This window comes from Girardinichthys multiradiatus, chromosome 3, assembly GCF_021462225.1.
Source record: "Girardinichthys multiradiatus isolate DD_20200921_A chromosome 3, DD_fGirMul_XY1, whole genome shotgun sequence".
Classification (NCBI taxonomy): domain Eukaryota; kingdom Metazoa; phylum Chordata; class Actinopteri; order Cyprinodontiformes; family Goodeidae; genus Girardinichthys; species Girardinichthys multiradiatus.
Window position 1 is genome coordinate 19,226,937 of NC_061796.1, and position 18,133 is coordinate 19,245,069.

General features: G+C 38.7%; 1 protein-coding gene across 8 annotated transcripts in view; it reads left to right on the plus strand.

Annotated features, from left to right (window-relative positions):
- Positions 1-18,133, plus strand: part of rims2a (regulating synaptic membrane exocytosis 2a) — a 201,449-nt gene that overhangs the window by 104,411 nt on the left and 78,905 nt on the right. For 6 of the 8 annotated variants that reach the window (XM_047360424.1, XM_047360415.1, XM_047360417.1 and 3 more), the window contains 4 exons: positions 11,204-11,415; positions 12,639-12,758; positions 16,216-16,315; positions 16,408-16,531. In XM_047360424.1, coding sequence (XP_047216380.1) covers positions 11,204-11,415; positions 12,639-12,758; positions 16,216-16,315; positions 16,408-16,531 — 556 coding nt within the window. Of the gene's footprint in view, positions 1-10,923; positions 10,992-11,203; positions 11,416-12,638; positions 12,759-16,215; positions 16,316-16,407; positions 16,532-18,133 lie in introns of all 8 variants that reach the window. The other 2 variants (XM_047360418.1, XM_047360422.1) reach the window with 1 other exon arrangement.

Below are 18,133 nucleotides of genomic sequence, written 5' to 3' on the forward strand. Positions count from 1 at the left end.
ACTTCTCTCTCTTTTTATATGTTAACTACACATTAGTATTTGTAATACAAGTACAGTATTTTCAAATGCCAGGATCAGACTATTATACTGTAATATAACGTTGTCAGAATTTTTGAAAATGAAAGTTTTCAAAATAGTTTATAATGTAATTATTGCCTCTGTCACTATGCTGCTGTTGTATTGCTGTTTATGACCTAAATACTGTTTAACTTTCAGTTTCCTTAGTGTACGCTATTAATGTATGTGTGTTGTGTGTGTCTGAATGTATGTGTAATTTTATTTGTATGGCTCATTATTTTCAGTTAAAATATTTTTGAATGTAAATTATTTATAATTATAAAAATCTAATATGATCAACAACTCTTCTCTAGATTTACGAATCCATGTAACGAAATGTATAAAACGTCAACCTTAAGTTTTTTCATAACACAAAACAAACACTGCATATTTATTGTAATTATGCCTTAGTCAAATTAAAACATGGAATACAGTTTTTCACATTTTGGAAAATATCTGTGACAGCTGACAGTAATGAGCCTTGTATTTCAGTGGCGCGGTACTGCAGAAGAGCTTTAACAGTTCATTGTTCATTTTTGAGCTCACATGTTATGTTCCAATATGAATGAACATTAATCTCTTTGAATATATCTGCACTACTCTCTTTAGCAACTGTACTTATGCTCCCAAAGTAATATTTTCAAAGTTTCTTCCATACCTCTTTTACTTCATACAGTGCCTTGCAAAAGTATTCAACTTCATTGTATTTTGTTAGGAGTTTTAGTAATAGGCTTAACAAAGTTATGCTAATTGTAAGCTGGACAAAAAATGATTTGTTTTGACAAATAGGAATCTAAAAAGTGTGGCATGCTGGGATGTATGTGCATTAAGCCTTTTTTGCTTTTACTTTGACACCTCAAAGTACTTTTCAATGCAACCACTTGCTTTCAAGAGTCTGCTAATTGGTAAATGGAGTCTACTTGTTCACATTTCATTTTAATAGAAATGCAGATGTTTTTGAAGGCCTCAGAGGTTTGTTGGAAAACATGAATAAACAGTGAATAAACAGTATTATTAAAACCAAATAACGAACAAGACAAGCTTGACAACTAAATAGGGGACAGAGCAGATGTGTGGCAGAAACTACTCTGGTCAGGTGAGACCAAAATAAATGTTTTGACCTACATGAAAAATCCTATATGTGTCAGAAAACTCTTCGCGTCACCCTGAACACACCATAACAAAATGAAACATGATGAAGGGACCATCATGCTGCAGAGGGGCTTTTTCTCAGAGGTACTCCATCCAGCCTGACTAACCTTTAGCTATTTTAGAAAGAAAACTGGGAAAAATTGTTGTTTCTAGATGTGCAAAACTGGTACAAGGAGGTTTGAGTTTGTAACTTGAGAAAGTGCAGAAGGTGGGTATGAAAACTTTTAAAAGGCACTGTTTGTTCTAATGATGTGTAGCATATCCAAGGAGAAAACCAGGAGATAGCAAACGTGTGAATGTTTGGTGAACTAAAAGAAGCTGTGTCAATAATAACTGCATTTTTTAAATAGTGTTGTCCTTCACTGCATATAAATGTTTAAAGATAGCAAATGAACAGATGGTGTGTCTGCATCCTAGTGGCCTATGCCTTTTCATCATCACTTACCAAATGTGTTGTTACCATGCTATAAATCTTTGTAAAACAAGCTGTTACAAAGTGTTAAACAGATCATGATTCAATCAAAACAGGAAGAAAGCTGTTCAGACTACATGATACATAAGAAAGAGTGCTTTGGCAACATTTAGAGTAACAGTTCTCAGGTTTTTATTCTGCATCTAGTATTTTTTTCTTGTTCTTGTTGTCAGTGATTAGTAACCAGGTTATTTAAACATAATTTGTTATTATTCTTTCTTACCAGCACTGGCATGTGTCTTATTGGCTTTACCAAAGAACAAAAAAAAACCAAAAAAACAAAACAGCATAAGCGCCAGATCTTTAATAGCTCTCCTACCAGCTGTAAGAAAGAAAAACTGTTACCAACACGTCAGTTGGACTACATCAAATGCCATTTTGCACAGAATCAACACAAAAATCATTTTGACTTTGCCAACCAGGTTGACATTGTCGTAGTTTCTAATCAATTTTACATTCAAACCTGTAATTGAGGTACTCTTTACCTTAAAAATGTTAAAGTCTGTTATCATAAAAATCAGAGGGAAGAAATAAATGTATTATGACAAAATAGATTTTCTGCTACAAGCTGGAACTATGTATGACAAATGAAGGCAAAGAAATTCATTTAGCCAGCTTCAGTTTTTGTCCTCTACGGTAAGAGAAGCAGCTTAGCACTGGCAATACATTATTAATGAGGGAGTTTCCATGTTTACAGGTAGCCAAAATAGGGTCTTCAGAGGCTCATAGCCACTCTCTATCTGTGTCAACATATTCCACAGGCCAGCCTATTTTTAAGCAAGAGGAAAAATAAAGCTTGGCAGCTGAAATGAAATATAGTAACTTTCCAGACAAGCTTTACAGTAGGTCATTGTCAGACAGCAGATTCACTGGAGCTTATATAGAGGGGTTGGACAATGAAACTGAAACACCTGTCATTTTAGTGTGGGAGGTTTCATGGCTAAATTGGACCAGCCTGGTAGCCAGTCTTCATTGATTGCACATTGCACCAGTAAGAGCAGAGTGTGAAGGTTCAATTAGCAGGGTAAGAGCACAGTCTTGCTCAAAATATTGAAATGCACACAACATTATGGGTGACAGACCAGATTTCAAAAGAGGACAAATTGTTGGTGCACGTCTTGCTGGCGCATCTGTGACCAAGACAGCAAGTCTTTGTGATGTATCAAGAGCCACGGTATCCAGGGTAATGTCAGCATACCACCAAGAAGGACGAACCACATCCAACAGGATTAACTGTGAATTCAAGAGGAAACTGTCTGAAAAGGATGTTCGGGTAAACCACGTTTGCCCAAATCACGGCAGAATTAAATGTGCACCTCAACTCTCCTGTTTCCACCAGAACTGTCTGTCAGGAGCTCCACAGGGTCAATATCCACGGCCGGGCTGCTATAGCCAAACTTTTGGTCACTCATGCCAATGCCAAACGTCGGTTTCAATGGTGCAAGGAGCACAAATCTTGGGCTGTGGACAATGTGAAACATGTATTGTCCTCTGATGAGTCCACCTTTACTGTTTTCCCCACATCCGGGAGAGTTATGGTGTGGAGAAGCCCCAAAGAAGCGTACCACCCAGACTGTTACATGCCCCAGAGTGAAGCATGGGGGTGGATCAGTGATGGTTTGGGCTGCCATATCATGGCATTCCCTTGGCCCAGTACTTGTGCTAGATGGGCGCGTCACTGCCAAGGACTACCGAACCATTCTTGAGGACCATGTGCATCCAATGGTTCAAACATTGTATCCTGAAGGCGGTGCCGTTTATCAGGATGACAATGCACCAATACACACAGCAAGACTGGTGAAAGATTGGTTTGATGAACATGAAAGTGAAATTGAACATCTCCCATGGCCTGCACAGTCACCAGATCTAAATATTATTGAGCCACTTTGGGGTGTTTTGGAGGAGCGAGTCAGGAAACGTTTTTCTCCACCAGTATCACGTGTGACCTGGCCACTATCCTGCAAGAAAAATGGCTTAAAATTCCTCTGACCACTGTGGAGGACTTGTATATGTCATTCCCAAGACGAATTGATGCTGTATTGGCCACAAAAGGAGGCCCTACACCATACTAATAAATTATTGTGGTCTAAAACCAGGTGTTTCAGTTTCATTGTCCAACCCCTGTAGGTACTCTGTGTTCTAATTGCTTGTTTGTTTCTCTGTTATGCAGCAGAGGCAGAACATAAAATTTTGATATGAACCTAAGAGTGAATGAAAAGTCCCACAAATATAATTTTGTGGTGTGAAGCTAAGCAGATTAAATAGGTGGTTCTAAAAAGTATCTTCCCACTTGAAGATGATTGAGTTCAAATGGACTAAATCCTGTTAGATAAATATGACATACCTGTCTGTCTGTTTGTCGACCATAATGAAAGAAGAAAATATTTAAAAATACACTTCAGATGGGTCAAAGCTGTCACACTTTTAGCAATTAGGAACATCATTAGCTTGTCACCCTGACTGCTTTGTTTTCTTAATCTGTTGAATTTAGTGGGATGTTTTTGTTGCTTTTTGTGGTTTAACTTGTTCAAAATTATGTCTAAGTTCAAGTCAGGTGATGGTGGAGGGCAAGTCCTCTAATACAGAATTTCTTGGTTAACTTTGGAGATGCATTTTAGGTCAGTTTCCTGTTGTAGTGAAATATGTTACAAGTACAAACCCAATGTTACAATTTGCTGCAGCAACATGCAATAGTGATGTTGGCAATATAAGCTTTTTATTTTAAATAAATTGTCAGCATTAACATTAGCAAAACCTCCTTACATCGTCATTTCTGACTTTACAATAAACTTTAGCAGCGAGAATTTGAAGTATTTCATTTTCTGCTTAGGTAATTTTCTGTCTGACCTAAGCATTTGTTCATGTCTTTGTGGAGAAATTAAGGCCCCCTCTTCTTGACAGGTTCATTCTGGTCATATGAAGTTTGCAGGAATTTGTTTATATGGCCCATTTGACATAAATCTCTTGCCGATTTCTCTGAGCATTGCAGTCTGACCTTGGAATGAATTTGCTGGGATGTCCAATTCGGGGAAAATTGGCAGGTATATTGAATGTTTTTCATTTGTGAATAATCTTTCTTACCATAAAATGATGAATTTGAAATTGTCTAAAGTCTGTGGTGATTTCTTTGATCCTTGGCATTGTGTTCATACACTCCTGCATAATCTAGAGCACAGATTTTCTGCTTTCCTGCTTTTAAAGAGGTGGTAACAGACGTTATTTAAGAGCAACACTGTCCACAACTTTGGCTGATGCTGTCAAAGCGGTTAAAACATGACAGCAGACAGCAGATTACTGCAAGTTCATATGAGATATTAGAGCTGCACAACATATTGCATTCCAGACGCCAATGCAATATTAGTGTGTGGAATATCACCAATGCAAAGGACTGCTTAGACACAGTTCTTGACAGGATATTATATTGCCATGCATATGTCATGCATTTATTCTCAGCATATTGACAATATTTTGGCCTTTATGTACAGTATAAACCGGTTTAGATGTTAACACTCACAAAAAGGGTTGGGAACATTGTGTAATGGTAAAGAAAGAAAAGTGTTTAGAGAAATGAATGTTAATTGCAATTAATATCATATCATATCATATCAATTTTCATCAATAGTATTGCAATTAAGTATTTTCCTGACATTGTGTATCAGCAAAAACTTATTTTTTTCGTCTTTTACTAAGTGCACATTAATTTCTTTATGTTGATTTATTCAGTCTGTCTAGATAGGTGTGCAACACAGCAGTAAGCTAGTGAAGGTGCAGCAGTGACACAGGACAAGCCTAAGCAGGATGTATGCCATCCTGTCAATTCTCCAGTGTGGTTAAGGGGTCTTTAAGGTAGGATAAGGAAATGTGAATGGTTGGGTTTAAGAAACAGATGAAGCTGGAGGAGAAAGGATGTGTCTGCTGTTGTAGGTCTGACTCGTGTCTGTGGGCAATGGAGACTGATTTAATGTGATAGTCCTCTCTCCTTTTCGTTTTTTTGTTATTGATTCCTCTGACATGCAGTCTCATAATAGTGTCGAACACACAGAAAAGGAAAGAATAGTGAGCTATCTGCAACAGACAGGTAGACAATGTGTAACAACAACCTAAATCACACTATCATTAATGGCTTTTTCGATTAGTGTTTGCACCTCTGTAAGTCTGTTGGTTTGTAGTTTGTCAACTCTAAAAAAGTATTCTTAATGTGGACTTTTTACCTGAAAGGGTAATTTTTCAGCTATTATGTAAAAAAACAAGATTTGCTCGGCCTTTTATTGTAAAAAAGTGTTAATGTTGTATCCACTTCATAGTATTGACTATGTTTAAACATACACATTTGTTCACCCCTGCCTCTTTTTTGTCCTCACACTTCGAATTGTAGTAAAAACAGCATCAATAATTAATGATCCAATTAATAGTTTACACTGGTTTTTATTGAGCTGTCAGAGTGATGAAGAACCTGGGGTTGGTGAACTTCGCCATCGCCTGCGCTCTACTTTTGACCTGAATCAGCACTTTAAGGGGCTTCGGAGCCAAGGCCAAACGGCAGGGCTGGTCATACAGTGCTGATGCGCATAATTTATAGCTTTGATGAATTTCCAGCTCTCTGAAAAACCACACCGTGCCTTGGTGGGGATCGATGCCCCACTGTGGTGTGCCATTGTTAATAAAGCTTCTGGGAAGGAAGGGAGTGTAAAGGCTGGATGCTGAGTGAGGGTTGAGGGGAGCTGATGAATGTGGAGCAGTGACACAGGACAGACATGAAAAAAGGTTTAAAACATCAAGAAAAGACAAGTAGCAACTAAACCCAGACTTTATAATGACCCCCTTAAAAACACACATGAACACAATGGAGTCAAACCTCTGCTCTTCCTGCTATGTCTTTTCTCTCCCTGGTCGTAAACCTGGTCCAAATAACAAGTTATTGTTCTAAAAATAGTGTACAGTAGACCAAACAAGATTCAGTTGTTATGCAGCTCACACACTACCAGCGGGAAGACATTTTTGGTAATATCTGCTTTTAGTTGTCAGTTAAAGGCCAACAGAGCCTAGTGCTGGTCACATCCATATTGGTTTAGTTAAGTGCATTTCTAGGCACAATAAGAATTTTAAGTGCTATATCAGACTAACAGACAGACTGCTAATTGAGTAAGAAATTAGTGTTACCATGGGTATAGTTTGAATGCAAAGATTGTTGTTGAATTAAGACATATGAAGTATCTGATTATATTATTTTTTATGGTAATAATAAAAACACAAATCACTGAAGCACAAAACTGTCCTGCAGATGTTAATCAGGAAACAAGCTATACTTTCATATTGCACCTCTGCAATTTGTCGTTCTGCACATTTGATGCTGTAACAATAAAATTTGGGACCTTATTAACTGTAACTTATTAACTTTTTCCCAATTTGGTCAGGTCATTATTGAATTAGGAAAAAACAACAACAATGAAACAATGTTGTCACAGCAAGATCAACTTACCCTGTCTTGATGAGTAATACACTATAAATCTGACACTTTCCATCTTCAAATACACACAATATAGAAAATGGGGTCCCATAATAGGTAGTTCATAAACGTAATAGCACATGATGTTTCACAAAATGCACTTAATTTCTTTAGACTCATATAACAAACATTTTTTAGATATCTTGCATCAATATAAGAAAGACAAAAAAGTGTGACAGCAGCTTTAATGTCCAGAACTGACATTCATTTAAAATTTTGTAGTGCAGGATTGACTAAACAAGGCATTAATAGCTTTATAGAGGACCCTGCATAAAGGTATCTGCACTTTATATGAGGGCTATCGCAAGCAGTTTCATCACAAAAGGGACACAGCTTGAATGAAAAATAATAGGAACGGGTCAAAAACACAGTCAGTAGTTGCACTACTGAGTTTTGTTTTTTAGTTTAGTTTTGTTAATTTGACTCCTGTCTTGTCACAATTGATTAAAACTATTTGACCAATAAAAGCTCCAACACACCCAGGAGAACCCACATCACTTTTTCACAGACCTATGATAAAAAAATAAAGCACTTATGTGGTTTTCCTGTTTGCAGAATACAGCTGCATAATGAATGCATTAAGTTTTCAAAGTTTTATCGCGTTAAGAAATGTCTCTATTGTTTTTGTCTTCTGCTGCAATTTAAAGAATCAAAGACATAGTACATTGTAAAAATTGGCAAAAAATATTGGCAAAACAAACAAAACAAATTCAGTGCAATCATTGGAAAATAATTTCATTTTGTGTACATTGTTGTGATTATTATTATGAATATATTATTTAATATTTAATAATAATATTTTAATATTTTATTAAATAATAATTTGGTCTGTTAAGTGTTGTCCTGTGAATACCAGCCGAATAAGGAGGTGGTATTAGGATATCAGTGAAAGGGGTGAGCCAAGCTCTGACATTACTGAACAACAAAACTCAGCACACAGGTAATAAATTCATACAATTTCTTAAAATACAAGAATTTATTAACAAAAATAAGTAAACTCAAAGTCAAACATACACTGTCTGGCCAAAAACAAAGTCGCCACCAGGATTTAACTAAGCAAATAGGTAGCTGCCTCCCATTGGATAATTACTGCATGGGCGATTATGTTTCAGCTGGCAACAAGCTATTTAACCCTAACTAGTGCAATGAGTTGCTTCTCATTTCTTAAAAAACCATGTCGAAAGACACATTCTGTGGTTGTGGAAAAGATGTCAGTCGGCTTCAGAAGGGTCAAATCACTAGCATGCATAAAGCAGAGAAAACATCTAAGGAGATTCCAGAAGCTACCAAAACCTGGAAGGATAGTGGGGACCCATCGTCTTTGAGGAAGAAAGGTGGCCAGAAAAAAATCCTGCTCCTCTTCCTGGGCTGAACTGGAAGTAGGTTAATGCGATTTATTTTGAAAGTTCCAGAAAAGTTCTTACTGGCCTTTAATGTTGTAACCCATGGCTGGGGTCCCAACTACATGTTGGATTTAAATTCTTTGCAGGACAGTTATGTGACATTATGTTTTAAAATTAGCAAAGCTCTAACATACAGATAGGCAACTCCTACAATAAACAATTTTTATTTAGACTTAAATAGCTGTGGCTGTTTATGATAAACTCTAAACTCTTCAAACATATACTCTCAAAAAAAAGAACTGACCAGCTGCCCCGTGTGCGCACCCCCATTTTGGACACGGTTTTGCCCTTCTGCACAAATAGCCTGTAATCCAATATTTTGATTAAAGGTGAAGCAGGGTGTATTCTTTTCCTCACTGGGTCCGTCCGGACCCCAAACATAAAGCATCTGCTCTCAGAACATCTTCAAAATCAGCCTTCTTCATGCGCAACTACGCACTCAGACGTGCCCAGTGCACATGAACAGATAGGAGAAATAAACTCGTCAGGGCAGAGGCTGCAGTGACAACCCTGCTGCTGTGCATAGCAACGAGAAAGGTTAACAAACTTTAACAGTCCAGAAAAGCAGGAGCAGAATGGAACAGAAGAATAAAATTGGCAAATGCATCAATACTATTGATGCAGTGCAACAACCCATGCATACTTCAAGCAACACAGCAGAGAGGATCTGTTCCCTTCCCCTCCAGATCTGTTGGGGTCTGTAGCAGCCAGCCAGTAACACATACAATTTCATCATTTAAGTAGGGCGGTCTGCACCTATTTTGTACCTGTTATCCATTGCATGCGCAATATTTGTTGATAGCACGCAACGGGCGTGCCCTCTATTTGGGATCTTTGAAGATCAAGTCCTAATGTTCAAGGTCCAGTGATTTGTGTTGTTTTGGTACACATTGACTGGATACATTCTATTCTTCCTATTGGCAAAAATTTACCATGATAAATGATCTGCTTTACTGATGTGTGTTTGCCTTTCCACTTTCAGCGATATCTTTCTCTCCTTATTCCTTTTTGGCATAATGAATAAAAAATTATACATCTTTCTGCGATAAATGTTGTTACATTTTGCCAGATTCTAAAAGGCCAGTGCTACCTTTTTTGCACTGTGAGAAAAAAACTGGACAAGTTCTTTATAATGTAAAATTTGATTCTGATTGCTGATAAAAACTCAAATTGTATTGACTCGTGTAGATTATTTCTAATAGAACCATGACATCTTGAGAGTAAAGGTTGCATTGCTTAATTCCATCCCTTGATATGTTCATCCTTTACAGTTTAGGTAAAGCCCCTTGCCCAAAAATCATTCAGTCTGTTTTATCATTTTAGCCAGTGGCCTTTCTGTCTTAGACTCTGTTTATGCTGCAACAGAGCTGTATTTGGAGCTTCTAAACGGTGTCCTTTAGTTAAGGTTAAAGCTGTGTGGCCATACAGTGTGAGTCCGACATTAAAAACATTAAAGATCTGCACTGCCTTCTTCAATAGATGCTGCTACTGCTGCATAGGATTGTATTATACTTAGAGTGTAAATCTCATAATAATGTTCGCTGGTATTGAAGACAGAAAACAAGTAGTATTAGTAGATTTGTTGAATTTAATGACAGATGTCTGTAGTTTTGAAGAACTGCACGTAAAACAGATTTGATTTCTTGACTTGAATTATCTTCCTTATAGTATTCATTTTTCAACAGAAGAAAAACAATAGCCAAAGTACTTGCTTTTGGCTGATGCCTTTACAGACCATAAAATGGTAGATGTTCTTAGTTTTGATTCATTTAGTAAATTAGATTTTTCAGTATTTAACCTAACAATGATCAAGGTAAATTTGGCCTATTTTAATCTCTGGCGGATTTGTTGAGGCATCTCTATTTCATATAGACAACATGTTTATGTTCAAAAGAAATCCTAAAACTCTATATAGTTCTCTGTTGTCCACTTGTTATGTGGCGTGTTGTTATATCTATTACTGCAACTCTGACTTCTCTTTACGTATGTTGAGAATGAACTTGGGTCTGCCTCCCAGTGTAATATGGAGCTTGTGAAATCATTAATCAATCAGCAGATATTGTGCCTAAGTGGCATCATCATTTCTCCACAGGAAACTTAGAAGTTGCACATACTCACCTTTTGAGTTCGGGCAGTGTGTGAAAGTGTTTAATGTGTGTGAATGTGCTTATCTGAGTGTGTGTAAAGTAAGTGAATATTTGGATGTCTTGTCAAAGTGTTGTATATGTAATCTATGTGCTTGTGTATGTCTGGTTTGTGGTGTCCTCACTTGTCCCTCTTGCTGTCCTCTCTCGTGTATTCGCGCCCCCCAAACCCTGCCGCTCACATTACAGGAGATTTGGATGGCCATTGGTGGGACCATGCGTCATGGCATAGCAGCGAGGCCTCCCCAATGTCTTTGGTGAGACATGTGGAGCCCTGCCCTGACCCTCCCTCCCCACGCCCTGTCCTTCAATCCCATCTCCCTATCTCTCTCTTTGTTTCTCTCTGTCTTTACTGTCCCATTCCCCTGATCTCCCCAAGTCCTTTGTCATTTCATGTTTTCTTTGTTTTATTTACACCTTTGCATGTTGTTTTTTCTGTTTTCTTTCTGTTTTTATCCCACGCCTGTAGGGGAGAGTCAAAGGGGAAAAAGAAAAACTATTGAGCAGGCATTTATATCCGAGCCGACACACACCTTATCTGAGAGGCAAAAGAAAATGGTGCGCTTTGGGGGACACTCATTTGAAGAGGACTTGGCATGGTGTGAACCACAGGTTAAAGACTCGGGAGTTGATACGTGCAGTAGCACTACCCTAAACGAGGAGCATAGCCATAGTGAGAAGGTACTGAGAAAATCTAGCCTGCATTTTGTGATTCTTATTGTTTAACCATTCAGTATTTGTTTACTTTCTCTCACCAAGTTTAATCCGATAAGATGTTTACTTTCTGAATTTTAATCTGTCTAAATTATTTTTCGTTACAATTTGGTTTCTTTTTATTCGATTACTTTTGATAAAAAAGTTTTTGGAATTTCCCTCTTTGCTTGCTACTTGTACTTGCTGTTTTGTTCTCCTAACAGAAGACACTCATATCACAGTAGTTGTTAAACGATAGCAATGACGCACAACCTCTTTGTTTGTCATGGCACACAGAAATGTGGGTCTCTCCTAGTTGCATGCTCGTTCTCCTTTCGTATATTGTGTTTTTGCTCTGCAGCAGTCCTGTTTAGCTCAGTAGTACACTTTTTACTTAGACCTGTCCTTCTCACTCTACTTTCCTACCCAACACTACCCAGTCCAGGCAAAACCTGCCCCCTGCCTAATTTTCCACTCAATTCAATAGCAAAACCCCAAACATACACAAACAAAACTGGGAAGGTTGAATTTATTTTGCACCAGAAATTTAAACATTTGTTTTTCTTTTTTCCCTTCCCTTCCCTTTTATTTTTTTGTTCTGTGATTTCACTTTATCTGTGTCTCATGGCTGTATTTTAAATCAATCTTTTTGATTTTTAATCTGGCACCCAGTGTTCTACTTTATTTGATTCTGGGTTGCCTTTCATCCCCCTTGTGCTGTCTGCTTTCCCCTCACCACTCCACTCAATGGTGGTTGTCTGTTTGTGTGCAGTGAAGCGCTGGAGTTATGCTCCGGTCTTCCTACTGCTGTTTAAAGTGCTGGTTTGAGGGGGAGTATTAGGGCTGCTTGCTTTACTCTGCATGGGATGGTGCATGAAGCTCACTCCAACCTCTCACTAGCAGGTTTACACAAGCTCTGAAAGTTAGTTCCTAAAATTTCTACTGGCTACATTTTGATGGAAAAGTGTAATTTTAAACATCATTTAGGTAATTTAGAATGAAACAATTGATGAACATATTTGTCAAACAAGAATGCATTCCTTATACTGTAAATTGTCAGAGTTTGTGTAAACTTTCTTCCCCAAGTCATCTCTTTCTGTATTATCTTCATGCCCCTTTTCACCAGACAGTTGTCTACTTTGCTCTGGGCTGACCCCTTTCAAATGATTAAGTTGATAAACAAAAGGTGTATTGTTGCTCTGACTTTGTAGCACCCGGTGACATGGCAGCCATCCAAAGACGGAGATCGCCTTATTGGCCGCATTTTGCTCAACAAGCGTATGAAAGATGGAAGTGTGCCTCGAGACTCAGGAGCTCTACTTGGTCTAAAAGTAAGTTTATAACACACAGATTTATAAAGGTGTCTCAGTTAACAGGTTAACACAATGCAGTTTTGAATTGATGGTTTCATCTAAAAACCTATCTAAACCAAGCTGGCCCTATGTATAAGAAGAAGTAACAGCAGCCATAAAGCATTCGCGGTAACTTACAGACAGTCTTTTACATTGCTGTGGAGAAATTTAAATTCAGTTGCATTAAAGGGTTTTGAGGGTTTTTCCTATTCAAAGGTGAACCTGCTGGTGTGTTTCAGATCATTGTCCTGGTGCGTAACCCAAATGGGCTTCATCAATGGGTTAAGGTCACAAACTGATGGTCAACCATTCTCATTTAGCATTCTTTGCCAGAGATCAGAATTCAGGGTTTTGTCATTACCTCCAGTAACCTAGATTCTGAAGCAGCAGTGGAGCACCAGAGCAACACACTATCACCACCATGTTTGGCTGTTGGTATGATGTTCTTTTCTGAAATGCTGTATTAACTTTATGACACATGTTTCAGGACACACACCATTCCAAAAGTTCCACTTCTTTCTTGGCAGTCAACAGAATATTTTCCCAAAAGTGTTAGGGATCATCAAAATGTTAGAGGGACCTTTGACTTCTGTTTTATCACGGGTAATTTTTGACTTCTAATGCCCCTTTTCCACTCGCTCGTTTTAGCTGGCGTTGCTCTGATCCACTCGGTTTTGCTTTTGTCGGTATGGTACCAGTTGTGTTTCCACAGACCCAGTGAAGCTCCGCCTCCAGGCGTCAGTGCAGTGCGCTGTGCTGCGATTAACGTTACAGTATTAATCTGTGTGAAATGATAAAAAATTTAAACATAAATAAACTGTTTGCATTATTGTATATGCAAGAATGTCTTCTATATGTTTTTTATATATAAAATGATCCACTGGGATAATTGGACCTTGGCCCAGCCAGGGTCTTCCTTTCATTTGATCCGATATAGGCAGTTGGATTATAGGCAGCTGCTCTCTGTCTGCTCCCTCCTCCTGCAGATGCAGGTTCAATTAAGGACAATATATTTCCGAACAAACACGCTGTTTCATGGTGGTATTGTTTTGTGTGTTTAGGGATAAATGTTTGTGCATCAACTGATTTCATGTGTGATCAGCTGGTTTACAATGTTATTAAATACAGCACTTGCCTGCAAAAGCTGACGTGTCCTTTTTCTTTTCTTTCAGCCTTCAGGGATGGTTTATAATTTGTAAATAGAAAAATTATATTTCGATTTGACCCGCTTAGGCCATTGTGGTCCAATATTGCTGTAGTCACTCATGAGTTTTATTAACTTTTCCCTGCACCACCGCAGCGATAACCTTCCCATTTCTTCTGGTTCCATGGCCAATCAGTGAACAGCAGTCTGTTCATGGCGCATGTAGTCCATACTCAGCACCGGTCAGACCTGCTCAGGAGCAGGGACCAAAAAAGTAGGTACCGGTATGGAAAAAAACAGTAATGGAAACGCTCGCAAAGCAAGCTGAGTGGAGTCGAGTAGGGCCAAATCGAGCCAGTGGAGAAGGGGCATAACTCTCCCATAGGTGTAAGTTTTGCACAGCCTCTTATTTATTTTTGAATCATGAACATTGATCTTACCTAAAGCAAGTGAGGCCTGCTTTGAAGGTTATTGGTTCTCAATGGGAAGATTTGGAAATGGTTTATGTTTTCTCCATTTCTAGATAAAGGCTCTAACTGTGGTTTGCTGGAGTCCCAAAGCCTTAGACATTTCCTCTGAACTCTTTCCAGATTGATAGATATCAATAATTTTGTTTGTAATCTGTTTTTGAGTTTCTTTAGATGGGGTCATGATGGTTTACTTTTTGAGATCTTTTAGCCTACATTATGTTGCCATATAGATTCTATTTAAGTGATTTATTTAAGGGGAAGTCCTACTGTTTTCACATAGGACCAGGTTGGTTTGATTGCTTTTTTTTCTCTTTATTTTTTGTCTGTAACTGTGTCTAATGTATTGGTATTCCTATGAGTTTAATAAACAATCAGATTTTTGTTGGATCTTCATGCAATCTATTTATCATTGTTTCTACCAAACAGAATTAAAATATCAGAGTATGTATTGAAAAACACTAACCATTTGAATTAGTGCAGTTTTTCTTTAATAGGTTAATTAGAAATTTGGAATTATTATTAGTAGAAATTAAGATTATTGTTATTGTTAAGTCTATTTAAATTATTCAAGGCTTGTAAACTAACTATTTTGAGATGTGTTATATTGTTAATCAGATTTTTCAGTTTTGAGTTTTTGTACTTAAATGTAACATCTTTCTCTTTTACGTTTGACATATGACAGGTTTTTGTCTCTGACATCATAAATTTGTGTATTTTTGGTCGGAATTAGCCTTGAATGTTGTTTAATATTTACATTGTTGTTATTAATACTCATTATTGACTTGATTATGTTGTTGATATGGGGCATATAGCAAACATAAATTAAAAAATACCTATGTTGTCCACTCCCATAATTTTTACTTTGCAGTTAGTTTTTGTGTTGTATTTTGTGATCCCAGTCCAAATTAATACTCTTTATATATATATGCCTTTAATTCCTTTTGTGCCTTTTATAATTTTCTATATAATGTGATTTTTCAGCTTCTTTTGGTTTTATTTTAATGTCACCACTACATTAGCTTAGTGCCACATTTTTCTTTTCTTTCTGTTTTGCCATTGTAGACGTTACAGTCTCTTAACAGTTGCATAAAGCCTGCCACGAGGAGAGATAACCTAGAGCAGCAAGATGGGGAAAAATCATTACTGATTGAATGAACCTCCTGAAATGGCATGTTTGTGTCTGCTCAGTGCTTCTGTGCGTTTCTGTCCGCTCAGCAGCTGCAGCCAAGCAGCTCAACAATCCAGCCACCCATCCGTCAGGCTGCCGGCCTCACCCTCAGTGACCATCTTTCTCTCATCTCTGCAAGCATTCCATTCGAGCTCCTGACCGTTATATAAAGCCATTTCATTTAGCGGACTTCTCTAAGCTTCTTTGTATGTTAGCATTCAGCTGCCATTAAAAGGGATTTTTATTTGTATGATGCCAGTGTAAGCTGAGTGCAGTGGTGTACAGCAATTCAATACTGTACAGTGCAGCCCTAGCCCACGGCTGTTACAGAACCACAGTGCTGTACCAAAGTGCATCCCTGGGGACTGAAGTAGACCCACTGACAGTTTTTAGAAATTACAGGTTCACATTTACCAATGACCAATGCTTTTATTTTTGTTTCATGCCTTTTAGGCTGCACCTAAAGTCATGACATCAAGGAGACACTCAATGAAAAAATGTTTTACTCTATGCAAGCTTAAGGGATGGTGCTAGGTAGATAGGTCTTGTCATGCACAATTTTATTTTTGTTTCTGCTGGGTATAAAAGCACAGCCCAGGTGTACTTCACAAATGTATTTTGTGCTAATCAAGTGCAAAATGTATTCTTCTACAGGTAGTAGGAGGCAAGATGACAGAATCTGGCAGACTTTGTGCTTTTATTACTAAAGTGAGGAAAGGAAGTCTAGCAGACACAGTTGGACACCTCAGACCAGGTATCAAAAGCCAAAAGTATAACTCTACATCAATTATTTATAATGCAATGTCAGGTGTGTAAACACATCTTTTTCATATGTTGTTTTTGCAGGTGACCAGGTTCTGGAGTGGAATGGACGGATTTTACAAGGAGCCACATTTAAAGAAGTTTACAATATCATATTAGAATCCAAGCCTGAGCCTCAGGTGGAGCTAGTGGTCTCACGGCCTATAGGGTGAGCTTTCAAAATCAGAACTCGGTCACACCCACCACTAACATCCTGAGCGAACTGTGACTATGGCACAGTTATGCCCCTTTTCCCCTAGTACCACTCAGAGCGGTTTGCTACGGGCTAACTTGCTTTCTTGGCTTTTCCATTAGTAACGGTTAGTTGGAACTGTTACTATTTTTAGTATCTCCTTGGTTGTGGTTCAAATTGTTCTGAACTGCACTATAAAAGCAACGTCAAAAGACTAATGGTCACTGATTAAGTAGGGGGTGGCATCACTAGCCAAAGCTTATTTCAGTAACTAATATCTTCAATTGTTCAATAATGTTATGCTGGTCCAATATAGGAAGCTAGCATTAGGTAGCGTTAGCTCACCCTTACACATCCTCTAGTTTGTATTCTTTGATATAACATGGCTTCCCTCAATCTCTTCTGCACCTATCCACAGTGCTGCCCAGAGCCTTTTTTGGGCTCTCATCTTTCTTCTGAATCTAACAACAGCCATAAACGGAGCAGCAGTCTAGGCTTTTGTTTTGTGTGTGTGATTAGAAATCACAAGTCTTGGTGTTGCTATTAACTTTCCTGCCCCAATTTAGATGACACTTAATTGTAATTGAAAATGAATTAAGTCTTGTGAAACTGACCCGACCCGATTTGACCCTTTATTGAAAAGGAGCATTAGTAGAACTGTTGCCTTGCAGCAATGGGGTTCAAATTCGACCTTGGGTCTTTCTGCTTGGAATTTACATGTTCTCCTTGTGTATATGTAGGTTCTCCCTGGGTACGTCAGCTTCCTTCCACAAAATGATGAGTGCTATGTTAATTAGCCCCTTAGGTATGAGTTTGTGCATACATGGTTGTTTGTCCCGTGTGTGTCCGTGTTGCACTGTGATGGACTGGTGACCTGTCTAGGTTGTATCCCTCCTTTCGCCCATTGATCACTGGAGATAGGCACCAGCAACCTTGCGACCCTTTAAGGACAAAAAGGTATAGACAATAGATGAATGGATAGATGTCAGCTAATCTGGAACAATTAAATAGCTTTCCAGTGTTGGGCTCGCTTCACTTGGCTGGCCTGGATTCTTCCAGACTGCTCCCAGTCTGATTGGTCTCGGGGTTGGTGGGGGCCCTGGGCCACCGGGTGTGGGGGCAGGTACCGGGCTTGGCCTGCGTGGCTGAAGATGGCTGTGTGGCATCCCACCCTATGCCCCTGGGCCTCGTGGCTGCTGCTCCTGTTCATTGCTGCCAACCTACCTCGGTGCGGGCCATATTGCTGCCCTGGGGCGATGCATTGTGTCTGTCTGCCTGGTTGCCTGTCTGCTGCAATGACCTTTGAGAGCAGAGTCCAGCTGTCCTTTGGTGCAATTAGGTGCTGTGTGTTGCAGGCTTTCTATGGTTCACGCTACACTCTAACAACTGTGCACCTCCAGGTGACAAACTCGCTCACACACACCCACTCCATACAAACACACTTATTTCTACACATACACTCACCTACCTACACACACACTCATGCACTGACGCACAAGTAATCCAAAATGATTGAAGTCATATAAACACAGGTTACTATTACAGCAATGTGGCCTGCCTACTCTGATGCCGGATGCT